Genomic DNA, 12,696 nt, shown 5'->3' with positions numbered 1-12,696 from the left:
CCTCTTCGACCTGTTTGTTTCCTCTCCACCTATCCTCTCCTCTATCCCTCTTCTATCCGCCTCCCACTCTCTCCCTATTTATTTCAAAACCCCCTTCCCCTCCCCCTTTTCTGATGAAGGGTCTAGGCCCGAAACGTCAGCCTCTCTGCTCCTATGATGCTGCTTGGCCTGCTGTGTTCATCCAGCCCTGCACCTTGTTGTCTCGGATTCTCCAGCATCTGCAGTTCCTACTATCTCTGTGGAAGTTTAAACATCATTTAAACTTGGCCAAACAAATAGGCCAAGGTAGTCCAGAAGGCGAATTTATAGAATGCTTTTGAATCAATCAAGGTAAATGCTCTTTTTGATCCAGTGTTGTACAATAACACGGAATTAATTGACAATATCATAGTAAAAAAATCCCCTGGGAATTAGTGATTAGATTTAATTGAAATTGTACTAAGTTTAAAAATGACATAGTCTAATCAGAAAGCAATCTTAAATTTAAGATTAAATAAAGTAATTATATAGGTATAAGGGAGCAGTGGCTGAAGTTGATTGGGTATTTGGGCTAAAAAGGTAGGGCACACTTAAGCAATTCAAAATGTTCAAAAAAATACACTCAATTGAAAGCCAAAACTTCAATGAGAAATATGTCAATGGCTATCGAAGGAGATTAAGTATAATATTGGATTAAGAGAATTTTCCATTATTGTAAAGAACAGTAGTAGGTCTGAGAATTGGCAATGATTTAAAAACCAACAAAGGGCATTGCAAAGTTGAAAAAAGGGACAATGTAGAACATGAGAGTAAAATAGCCAATAATATTAAGGCAAATTGTAAGGCATTCGACAAGTGTAAAAAAGGACAAAAATAGTTGAAGTAAACTTCAGTTTCTTAGAAGCAGAGACGAGAAATTATTGTGAATGAGAAAATTGCAGTGACGTTTTACAAATGTTTCATGTCTGTATTTTCAGCAGAGGATAGAAGTTACATGTCAGAAATAGTGGGTAACCTAGGGGCCAGTGAGATTGAGAAAATTAAATTAGTTAATATCAGCAGAGAAAAAGTACTGGAAAAACTCAAGTGACTGAAATCAGACAAATCCCCAGCAGTGGAGGACCTACATTCTAAAAGAAATGGCTAAAGAGATACTACGTCCATAGGCCACAATTTTCGAAAATCCCAAATATTGTGGAATGATCTCCATAGATTGGAAGTTAGCAAATGTAAAACCACTATTCAAGAAAAGAATCAGAAGTCACACAACCAGATTATAGTCCAACAAGTTTATTTGAAATCACAAGCTTTCGGAGCGCTGTTCCTTCGTCAGGTGAATTGAGGAGAAGCACACAGGCACATAATTTGTAGGCAGAGGGGTCAAAAGATCATACAAATGATGTGAGTGGAGTGTTGACAGGCTGAATAATAAGTCTCTGATCAAAAGTGTTTTACTCACACTGTCTTTTTTAATCACCTGCAGAGACTTCTTACTCAGCCTGTCAACACTCCGCTCACACCATTTGTACCACCTTTTGATCCCTCTGTCTATAAATTTTGTGCCTGTGTGCTTCTCTTCACTTCACCTGACAAAGGAGCAGCACTCCGAAAGTTTGCGATTTCAAATAAACCTGTTGGACTCTAACCCTGGTGTCCTGTGACTTCTGACCTTGTCCACCCCAGTCCAACACCGGCACCTCCACATCAAGAAAAGAGGTAGAGAAAAAACTGAGCACAGGTCATTAGTTTAACATCAGTCATCAAGAAAATGCTAGAAGCTATTATGAAAGAATTCTTAGCAATGCACGTGGAAAAGCACAATATAGTTAGAACATAGAGGAGCAGGAAAGCTGACGTTTCGACCCGAAATGTCAGCTTTCCTGCTCCTCTGATGCTGCTTGGCCTGCTGTGTTCATCCAGCTCTACACCGTGTTATCTCAGATTCTCCAGCATCGGCAGTTCCTACTATCTCTATGTAGTTAGAACAAGTGCTTATGAAAGGATAATCATATTTCACAAATTTAGTATTCTCTCCTGAGTATGTGATTGGTAGAGTTGACAATGGGGAACTAGTAGATGTAGTATACTGGGATTTCCAGCAAAACTCAAAAGTATAGTAAGCAAGATGGAGTTGGGAGTGATTTTTTTTTGGAATGCATAGAGGATTGGACAGGAAGTAGAAAGCGTAAATAAATGGATACTTTCAAGTTGCCAGACTGAGCTAGTGAGTGCTGAGGACTCAGCTACTTACAATCTATAATGACATTGATAAAGAACCAGAGAGTAACACATTTCACTTTTATTGATGATACAAGATGGGAATGTAAACAGTGTGGAAGACACAAAAGGCTGCGAAGAGTAATTCATCAGGGAACTAAGCAACAAGGTAACAGGAGGAATATAATTCACACTTCAGAGGTTGTTTACTTTAGTCTTAATGTTAGAAAATTGGAATATTTTTTAACCGGCATCAAACTTGTTCATGATTTTGTTTCAAGAGACTTGGATGTATTCATACAAGGAACACAAAAGTTAGCATGCAAGAATTGCAAGGACATTGGAGTATAAGGATAAAGTACAGAGAAGGATTGCTCGATTTGTCCTTGGGATGAGAAGGTTGTCTGTTGATGAGAGACTGAGTAAATTAGGTGTAAATTCTCTGAGGTTTAGAAGAATGATTGATTACCTCACTATCACAGTCAAGATTATGAGGAAGGACTGTTTTAGAATAAATGGATAATCCTGAGGGACTGAGAAATATAAAAATTTTCCTCACTGTTTTGAATCTTTCGATCAGGGGGTTGTGATTGTGCCGTGGTGAACATGTTTAAGACAGACAGATTTTTGATCTTGTAAGGAGTTCAAGGGTATGGGGAGCACTTGAGAAACATAAAAATAGGATGAGGAGTCAGCCATTCAGCCCTTAGAGTCCGCTGAGCCATTCACAATGATCATGACTGATCATCTAACTCAGTAGCCTGTTCTCGTTTTTCCCCCTACATCCATGGTTCCCTTTAGCACCTAGTGCTATTTCCAACTCCTTCTTGAAATCGTACAGTGTTTTGCTCTGGACTGCTTTCTGTGGTAGAGAATTCTACAGGCTCAGCATTCGGGTGAAGGAATTTCTCCTAATCTCAGTCTTAAATGGTTTACTGTGTATCCTTGGACTGTGACCAACTCCCTGGAACCCTGCATGAATACTTCCACTTCCAGTTTTGAATCGGAGACTTAGGAGAAGTTCTGATTTTAATTTCCTGTATAGACACCAGGAAATGTTAGATAGATTAAAAGCATGTCTAATTTCTGGGTGACTATTCAACAAATACCTCTAACCCTGCGCCCCCCCATGCCAAAATCCTCACTCGATCTGCCTCTCGACTTCCCTCATGACCTCAAACCCTCCAACCCCCTCTAGTCTTTCAAAACCTCATTGTCTTTTGATTCTCTCCAACCTCCCTGACCTACTGACTCCACTCTGAACACACCTCTGACCCACCCATTCAGCTCAATCTGAGGACTGAGTTTGGAAGGATCCTGCACCAAACAAATAACCAGAAAAATTGGTTGAAGATAAGTCAATATTTTTTGTATGGTCAGTGTCAGATAAAGGGGCTCCAATGCAGATCTGAAAATTTGGCCAATAATTCCACTTGCCTCTCACAAATGTGAACAGCTGTAACCATAAAATGTTTTTATCTTGAGTTCTGCTCATCTGTACTGATATATTACATTGATTAAACTTGAGCTGTACATTTTATTTGCTTGGTATTATTGTGATGATGTCTGAGACTGTTCATTTCTATTGTACCTTCCTCTTTGTAGATTAATGGTGATGTTGCTGACCTGACTCTGTATAACTGCACAAACAGGCGAAAAATCAAAGTAAAAGGGCTCAAATCACCAATTCTAATTGAGTTTAAAAGGAAGGACGCAATTGTAAGTTTCATTAGTAATAGAACTATTATTTGTATTCTACGTTTTTAAGTTTCGGTTATTTCCTGTGATGGGTGATACATGTGGTAACATGACATCCTGATTCTAAATCCTTTCTCTCTGTTATTCTGTCCCTCACCCACCATAAAACCATAGATGTAGGAGCCGAAGTATGTCATTCAGTGCATTGAGTCTACTCTGCCATTCAGTGAGATCACAGCTGATCTGATCATTCTCAACTCCATTTCCTTGCCTTTTCCTCATAACCTTTGATTCCGTTAATGATTTAAAATACGTCTATCTCAACTTTGAATATTCATAATGACTAGCCTCTGCAGCCCTCAGTAGTGAAGAATTCCACATTCACTATCCTCTGCAAGAAGAAATTCCTCATCTCTGTCTTAAATGAGTGACCTCTTATTCTGAGATTATGCCTCTAGTCCTAGACTCTCCCACAAGGGGAAACAACCTTTCCACATCTACTCTGTCAAATCCACTGAGAAGCTTATATGTTTCAATAAGGTCACCCCTGATTCTTCTAAATTCTAATGAGAATAGGCCCAACCTACTCAACCTCTCCTCATAAGACAGTCCCTCCTTATCCAGGATCAGCCTGGTGAATCTTCTTTGGACTGCCCCCAATTACTGTATATCTTTCCTTAGAGAAAGACCAAAGGTGTTCACGGTATTCCAGCTGTGGTTTGACTGGTACCTTTTGTAGTATTGGCAAGATTTTCCTATTTTTATGCTCCATTCTCTTTGAAATGAAGACCAACTTCCATTTGCCTTACTCATCTTCTGAAAGCTGAGTTTTGCCAATATGTGATTTGATGTGTAATTCTGGACCCATCCAAGTACCCATTTCATATGTGTGAGCCTATACAGTAACTGGCTGTGGTCTCTTTTACAGAGCAAGATGTTAATTTGAAACCATGTGCTGTTCTCACTCCATTTATTCTTTATAGCAGGGTTCTTTAGATACTCACCATGATTTTAATTTTACTGGTTAATAATTCAAGGCCTAATTACTGTCTCAAAATTTTAGACTTTCCAGTCTGGCGTGTTGTATGAGGTAGCCCTCAGTCCAAATGGAACTTTAAGTTATTACATGATTTCTTTTTCATATCACTTTATTTTCTCTCTTGTGAAGTTAACTTCTTGCTGGTGTATAATTTCACAGATGTCAAGCATCATTTAGTACCTGACCCAAGGAGCTAATATTGTTGCTTTCAGATTGTTTAGTAACGGGTACCACAGATATATCCCTGGCAGGAAACAGTGCACGTGTCCCGCTGGGTTGTTTGAAAGCTGTCAGAAGCAGCATCTCTCGCCCATTTCCTATCCCTACCCAAAAGGTATCAGCAATCATAGGTATATTGCACTTCTCCCTCCCCAGGCCCATTAATGTCAGATCAATCAGAGAAAATCTTGTCCTCCATGAACTGCTCTTTCAATTTCTCAGCAATTTTATCTTTGGCCTTATTTCATCTTGATAGCTATTGATTTGCTAAATAGCATTCTGTCTACTGCTTTCAATGCCCTTGTCATCCATTACTATTAATCTTTCTCAGCCTAATCATTCCCCAGTATGCTCCTCAGCTCTGATCCCACCGTCCAAAGGGCACAAACATAAGAAATTGGTTTAATCCATTTCTTGTTAGACCATTTTATGACATTATCCAGCAATGTGTGTTTCACCGAAACTACTCACCTTTCAAATATCATCGAGGAGTGCAAAGATAATGATTTATAGGACAGATAGTGGGAATTTTGTTAAACCACTCTGCAGTGCCTCTTCCACCATCATCTTTGCTGGTATGTATGAAGAGGTCATGGATATTTTCATGACAAAAGACTCTCCATTCAGTTTCTGGCCATTCAGTTTCTGGAGTATCCCATCCTTCTTGCATACTGGGACAAAATTTGCAAAAAAAATCCAAGTTTCCCTCATGCTGAAGTTGTCATTTTGTAGATGCCATCTTCTGTCATAAAGAAAGAAAAGCCTGCATTGATGTAAATGTTTCTGATGACCACCAGATGCTTCAAAGAACTTTACTACCAAAGAAGAATGTTTGAAATGTGCTCACTGTTAGAATTTGGAAATACAGCAATCAGTTTACATGCTGTGTAACTGCTGCAAACAACCATCTGATAATGACCAGATAACCTGCATTGTGTGTTAATTGAGGGCTAAATGTTGTCCCTGACTCCAGAGGTAACTCCCAGCTTTACTTCATGAACACAAGAACATATAAAATAGGAGCAGAAGGAGGCCATTTGGCCCCTTGAGCCTGTTCTGCCATTGGATAAGATCATGGATGATCGGTTTGGGATTTGTATTCTACATTGCCACCTATCCTGATAACCTTTGATTCCTTCCCTAATAAGAATCTATCTACCCACTAGCTGAAAAATATTCAATGACCTCACTTCTGAGGCAGCAAGTTCCCAGTTGTACAACTCTCGGAGAGAAAAGATTTTTTCTCATTTCTGTCCTAAAAGGGCAGACCCTAATTATAAAACAGTGTCACTCTACTTGTGGACTCAGCTACAAGATGAAACAACCTCACACATCCACCTTGTCGAGATCATTCAGGACCTTTGCAACTTAAATTCTGTTACCCCCTCACTGTTCTAAACTCCAGATGGAACAAGCCCAGTGAGTCCAACGTATTGTCATAAGACAACTCACACATTCCAGGTATCAATCTAGTAAACCTTTGAACTGCCTCAAATGCATTTACATCATTTACATCTCCTTAAATAAGGAGAGCAAAAATGTGTGATATTTTACATTCACCCTTACAGGTAAATAGGGCCTTAAATTAACGTTTCATCTGAGACATGCGCTTCTGATAGAATAGCTCTTCCCCCATACACAGTTCGAGTATCATTCTTGATGATTGTTGTCCAGTCCAGTCGTTGGACTTGAACGTGGAGCCGTGTGATTCAAGTGTAGTACCAACTGAGCGACAGCTGGTATTCAGTGCTTTCTCTGGCCTCATCTCAATGTTTTAACCCACCTCCTATTGCCCTGACCTCATTCTAATTGAACTGTTGGCCACTCAACTTCCCTTACCGGGCTACATTTTAGTTATTATGCTAATGGTTCCCTTTACTGAGGTACTAAGATTGTCCCTGCAATTATCTTGTTATCATCCTTTCAAAAAAACCCTACACTTGGACCAAACCACAGCACCCCTTCCTTACCTACCTTTCTTCTGCAATTAAGTGTTGATGCTTTCCTATAATAAATCATTTGTATCTGTCCAGCTAGGTTTCTGACCCAGCCATAGTGTCAAAACAGTCCTTGTTGAAGTCACAAATGGTGTTTCTTATGACTGTGGCCATGAAAACCTATCCTTTCTCGTCCTAACTCAGTTCCATTCTTATCTATCTTTTGGCTAGAGAATCACCTGCAATGGCTTCCCACTTTCATTTCATTACCAATCGTAAGGATGTATTATTGGCTCCATTATGTTTCACATTCAAAGCTGTCACTTGTGGTAATATTATACAAAAATACATCATGTTCCATATCTATGCTAACAACATGAATTCTATTTCACCTCCAGCACCTTGAACCCCTCAGCTGTCTCTTAATTTGTTGTACTACTTTTCCAGTATTCAATATTAAATGAACAGGAATGTCCTCTAAAGAAATTGGGAAGAATGGAAGTATTAACTTGATCACAACTCGCTTGTTTCTTATCTACCATTTCAATTGATAGTGACTGTCTTAAGTTAACCAAAAGCATTCTTAAGAATATATGAATTAAGAATATGAGTAGAGGAGATGGCGGTGTGATGGTAATGTTACTGGGCCATTAATGTAGATGCTCAGAGTAATGTATGGGCATATGGTGTCAGATTTCACTTTGAAAATTGGTGGAATTCACTTTATAAATCTGGCAAATAAAGGTTACCATTGATTGTCATAAAAACCCCTTAGAAAAGCACGACAAACAGTAAGCTGAAAGAACACAGCAAGCCAGGCAGCATCTGGAGCAAAGGAGCAAAATGGTTATACCCAAAATGCTGACTGCTCCTTTCCTCCAGATGCTGCCTGGCTTGCTGTGTTCTTCCCGCTCCTGTTTGTCTCCCTTGGATGCTAGCATCTGCAGTTTTTCTGTCTCTAATAGAAAAGGACATCTGCTGAAGAAGTGTCACTTGACCCAAAACATTAACTCTGATTTCTGTCCACAAATGCTGACAGACTGCTGAGTTTTTCCAGCAATTTCTCTTTTTGCATCTGCAATCTATGTCTGGTCTGGTCTCCATCATGACTCCAGACTCTCACAATGTAATGATTCTGATCTGTCCTCTAACCTTGCTAACTGTTTTGTTCAGTGGCAACTAGGAATGGACAACTAATGCTCCCTTTTGCCAGCAATGGCCTCACCCAATGAAATAAAAAAGGAAAGGGGGTTTGAAAAAACTGTTTAAGCCTGCTCCACCATTCAGTGAGATCATAATTGGTCTTTGATCTCACCATGACCTTTTCACCCTATTCCCATATCCCTTGATTCTTTAACAGCTGAAAAATCTGTCATTGTCAGGGGGGATTATACTCAACAACGGAGTTTCCAGTGACCTCTGTGGGTGAAGAATTCCAAAGATTCACAACCTTCTTAGGGGGAAAAAAGTCCTCAAACTCAGTGTTGTGTTTCGTCCTGACTTTGTTTGTCCCATTTTAAAATATTCACTACTTAAGTGGGTCCAGACAACGAACTGAATTTAAGGTAGGGTGTCTTTTCTGATATCCCCTTCTCTCAATGCCAAAAAATCTTGCTTTTGTTAAGCACCTCAACTTACATTGCAACTTGTTGTATCCAAGGTCAGGTGCAGTGATAGGTGATCAACTGTGTTGTCTGCAGGCCAGAGTATAGATTGCAACATGTTAATGAGCAGTCTCAACAATCCCCTATTTTTAGAAGTATGGTTTATTACAAAGCAAGATTTTAATGTGAATTGTGATAAATATGCTCAATTGCTATAGCGAGAAAATAAAGTATCCTGATGTTTTTTGATTAAACCTGTAGTAAAATATGGATTTCTCGTTTGCAGCAGGAACAGTTTTCAGTATACTTGCTACTTCGTACGCAAATGAATGTTCATATCTTGCCAGTGACACTGGCAAACATACAGCAAGCTTTGCAGATAAGAGTGAACTTCACTCGGCTTAACCAGCAAGTGTTTCCTATCATGCTGCTAGTGAGGTATGGTCGAGTTTGCATTCACTTGAAACATTTACCTTTGAGTTGTGGGTGATGTATTTACCTTTTGAGTTGTGCTTCCTTAATTTCCCTTGACCGGACCGTGACCTGACTCCTTGACCTACTGCAGTAGCACTGTGTTGTTATGGAGGCAATTCCAGAATTTTAGATTTTATCTCAGTGACACTGAAGGCATAGCAATATACTCTCAAGTGTGACTTGGAGAATTCACCTGGGGAAAGCACCTGCTGCCCTTTCCCTTTCAGGTGGTGAAGACTGAGGGTTGGGAGCAGATTGTGAAAAAAAGTCATGGCCAGATGCTGCCAGTATTTATTTTATTGCCACGGAGCAGCACAAATTTGAGAGAAAAAGTTAGCTATTTTTCTTATGTATGAAAGTAAAATCATTAGCTTCAAATGTCTTTACAGGTTCAACAAAGAACCAACTCCAAGTAAATACAACCTGAAACAAATCCATTATTGGGCTGGCGATACAGTACACTTATTTATTCCGGCATTATCACTTCTAGGTTTGTATTACATCTGTACTTTCCTTTATTTAATTGCAATTACATTCTTGAAGTTTTATTTTAAAATTTAAATCAAGTTAAACAACATGTAAGTACACATGAAACTAAACAGGTCACCAAATGGTAGGATCTGCTAAATATCAGCCAACATCTTATTTAAAATGAGAATAATAATTAATGCACAAAAATGGAGAAATAGCGTACGAACAGGTTTAACACCATGCAAACATACAAAATAGGAGCACAGATAGACTATTTGGCCCCTCTGTCATTCAATAAAATTGTGGCTGACCTGTTTGAGTTTTGAATTCCTCATTTCCATTTACCCCTTATAACCCTTGATTTCCTTGTTTACCTATCTCTGTTGTACAAAAAAAAATCAATGGCCATACCTCCACTCCTTTTGATGCACAGCGGTCCAAAGTCACATGACCTCTGAGAGAAAGAAGTTCTCCTCCTCATATGTTATACCCTATGCAATGTGATTTTATTTCCTGTCATAACTTTGTGGTGACACCTTATCAAATGTCTTCTGGAAAATCAAGTCAAGTACATCTACAGGCTCTTTTTATCCACAGTGCTTGTTACTTCTTCAAAGAACTCCAATAAATTGGTTACATTTTAAATAAATTTGACGATACCTTGCTGATTCTTCCTGATTACCTTCAGTTTTTCTAAGGGTGTAGCTATAATCTCTTTAATGATCAATTCTGACATTTTTCCCAATGATGGGCATTAAGCTAAACTGGCCAATGGTGTTCTGCGTTCTACCTCCCTCCCCTTTTGAATAGAGGTGTTATACTTGCTACTTTCCAGTCTGATGGAATTCCCTGAATCTGCAGAATTTTGGAAAATTAACACCAATGCATCTCGTTGGAAATCTGTGTTGACACCCAAAGATGAACTCTGTCTGGACCCAGAGACCTATCAGCCTGCAGCTTCATCATTTTCCTTATTACTATGTTAATTATTTTGCTGAGTTCCTCTCTCCTGTCCACTAATTCAGAATAACTCAAATTTAGAACGTATTTTGTGTTCACAGGCCATCGTTGAAGGATTTTTTGGTTCTATTTTCTGAGACATTATTAATACATTTGTCAGTTTTCTACAAAGTTATTGGATTATTCTGTTTCAGTGATTCATCTTCTGATGAAGAGTCATCTAGACTCAAAACATTAATTTGCTCTCTCTCCATGAATGCTGCCTGACCCGCTGTGATCTCCAGCATTTGGTATTTTCAGTACAGATTCCAGCATCTGCAGTAATTTGCTCCTTATTATGGACTGATGTGTATTCAAACTTTGGCGCTGTCCATATGATATAATGATAGAGGATTTACATTATCATAAGGACTATAGTAATGAACAAACATAGAATCGTTAAGTGCATTTTTATGACTATTGTATCAAAGGAAGATTGAGGTTCAACTGAATAGAAAGCCTTGGTGTGCTTTGGCATAGCTGTGTTTCTGTGTACAGGTAATTCTTCTATAACACAATAGTTGCGTTCTTGCGTGACCTCATGCTATAGAAAATCGCCATAGGAAATCGCTATACCTGTACAGCAGAAAGTTCACATTATCCAAATAGCATCCACTATTCATCAATCGTGTTACAGCCACTTTGCTTTAATAAAACACAGGTTATAGCAGAACTACCCGTATGTATGTAAGATATGTTAGTTTTGAAAAGTCAAGTGAAGTAATGGGAACATTGCAGTTTTAAGAATTGATAAAGTAATTAACAGTTCAAGTCAACTGCTAGAAGTTGCATTTAATGATTCAGTCCAATTTCTCTTCTCTTCAGGTGTAGGGACATATTACCTTGGTCTCTTAGATGCTAACTATAATAGAAAACCGAAAAATACCTACCTTGCCAATAATGTGAGTTATACTGTGAACGTTCAGTGGACCCAGTGTTTGTACTGGGATGATAACCGAGAGTGGAAATCTGATGGCTGTTCACCTCAACAGGAATTAGATTCAGAGAATATAAACTGCAGGTATGATTAGTCTTGATGGTGTGATCCATTGCTTCTGTGACTTGCATACGAGTCACTCTTCCTTTTTGTTTAAAAGTCAGAGTTCCTTTAAAATACTCTGATTTTTGCTCGTGCACTTCTAAATCAGTAAAAATCAAAAGAACTGCGGATGCTGTAAATCAGGAACAAAAACAAAGTTATTGGAAAAGCTCAGGAGGTCTGGCAGCATCTGTGAAGGAAACAACAGAGTTAACATTTTGAGTCCAGTGACCCTTCCTCAGAACGTTCTGATGAAGGGTCACTGGACCCGAAACGTTAACTCTGTTGTTTCCTTCACAGATGCTGCCAGACCTGCTGAGCTTTTCGAGTAACTTTGTTTTTGTTTTAAATCAGTAAATTCTGATTCATTTGCAATCAAGTTATAAAATGCAGCAGGAGAACAAGAAGGTGGGGAGATATCTCTATCCGGATGAGGTAAGGTCCACAAATGCCTTCGTTGTTCTGATTTATCCATGGAAGGAAAATAGGATCAGGACAAGTACAGTTAGCACCATTTAATTTCATTGCAAAGTGGCTTTATAAAGTGTCAAAAATAATTTTTTGAGGAAATATTAATGTAGAACACTGTGTGCTTCAGCTAAAAGTATTTAACGCTAAACCTGTGCTTTGTACATAGTCTCAAAACACTGCATAATGCTGTAATCATTTAATCACATTTTCCCTCAAGCTTAACAGGCAATAATATATATGTCGTACACTTTATCGCTCATGATCAACATTGTTAATCTCAATATTTATTGATTTTGTACCATGTCTTTGTTCTTTTTGTCATTCCTCTTTTGGAAGATCATGGCATATATTTTCTTTTATGTTATTATTTATTTGTAATTAGTTGCAACCACATGACAACTTTTACAGTTGCACGTAAGGAGCTTGTGATGAAGGATGTCCAATTCACAGATATCTTGACCTTTATCAGGTGGGTGTTGTAGACCAGGTGAGCAAGTACGGAGTACTGCTTTTTCTGTGTTTCTGTCATACAGCAATTTAATAAGTTTA

General features: G+C 38.6%; 1 protein-coding gene across 1 annotated transcript in view; it reads left to right on the top strand.

The window, feature by feature from the left end:
* Positions 1-12,696, top strand: part of LOC109932581 (polycystic kidney disease protein 1-like 1) — a 161,792-nt gene that overhangs the window by 67,215 nt on the left and 81,881 nt on the right. The window contains exons 21-25 of the mRNA XM_048608159.1: positions 3,802-3,915; positions 8,980-9,131; positions 9,557-9,657; positions 11,463-11,658; positions 12,530-12,616. Coding sequence (XP_048464116.1) covers positions 3,802-3,915; positions 8,980-9,131; positions 9,557-9,657; positions 11,463-11,658; positions 12,530-12,616 — 650 coding nt within the window. The remainder of the gene's footprint in view (positions 1-3,801; positions 3,916-8,979; positions 9,132-9,556; positions 9,658-11,462; positions 11,659-12,529; positions 12,617-12,696) is intronic.

This window comes from Rhincodon typus, chromosome 2 (assembly GCF_021869965.1).
Source record: "Rhincodon typus isolate 14 chromosome 2, sRhiTyp1.1, whole genome shotgun sequence".
In the NCBI taxonomy this organism is placed as follows: Eukaryota; Metazoa; Chordata; class Chondrichthyes; order Orectolobiformes; family Rhincodontidae; genus Rhincodon; species Rhincodon typus.
This window is presented reverse-complemented; position numbering and strand designations above follow the sequence as displayed.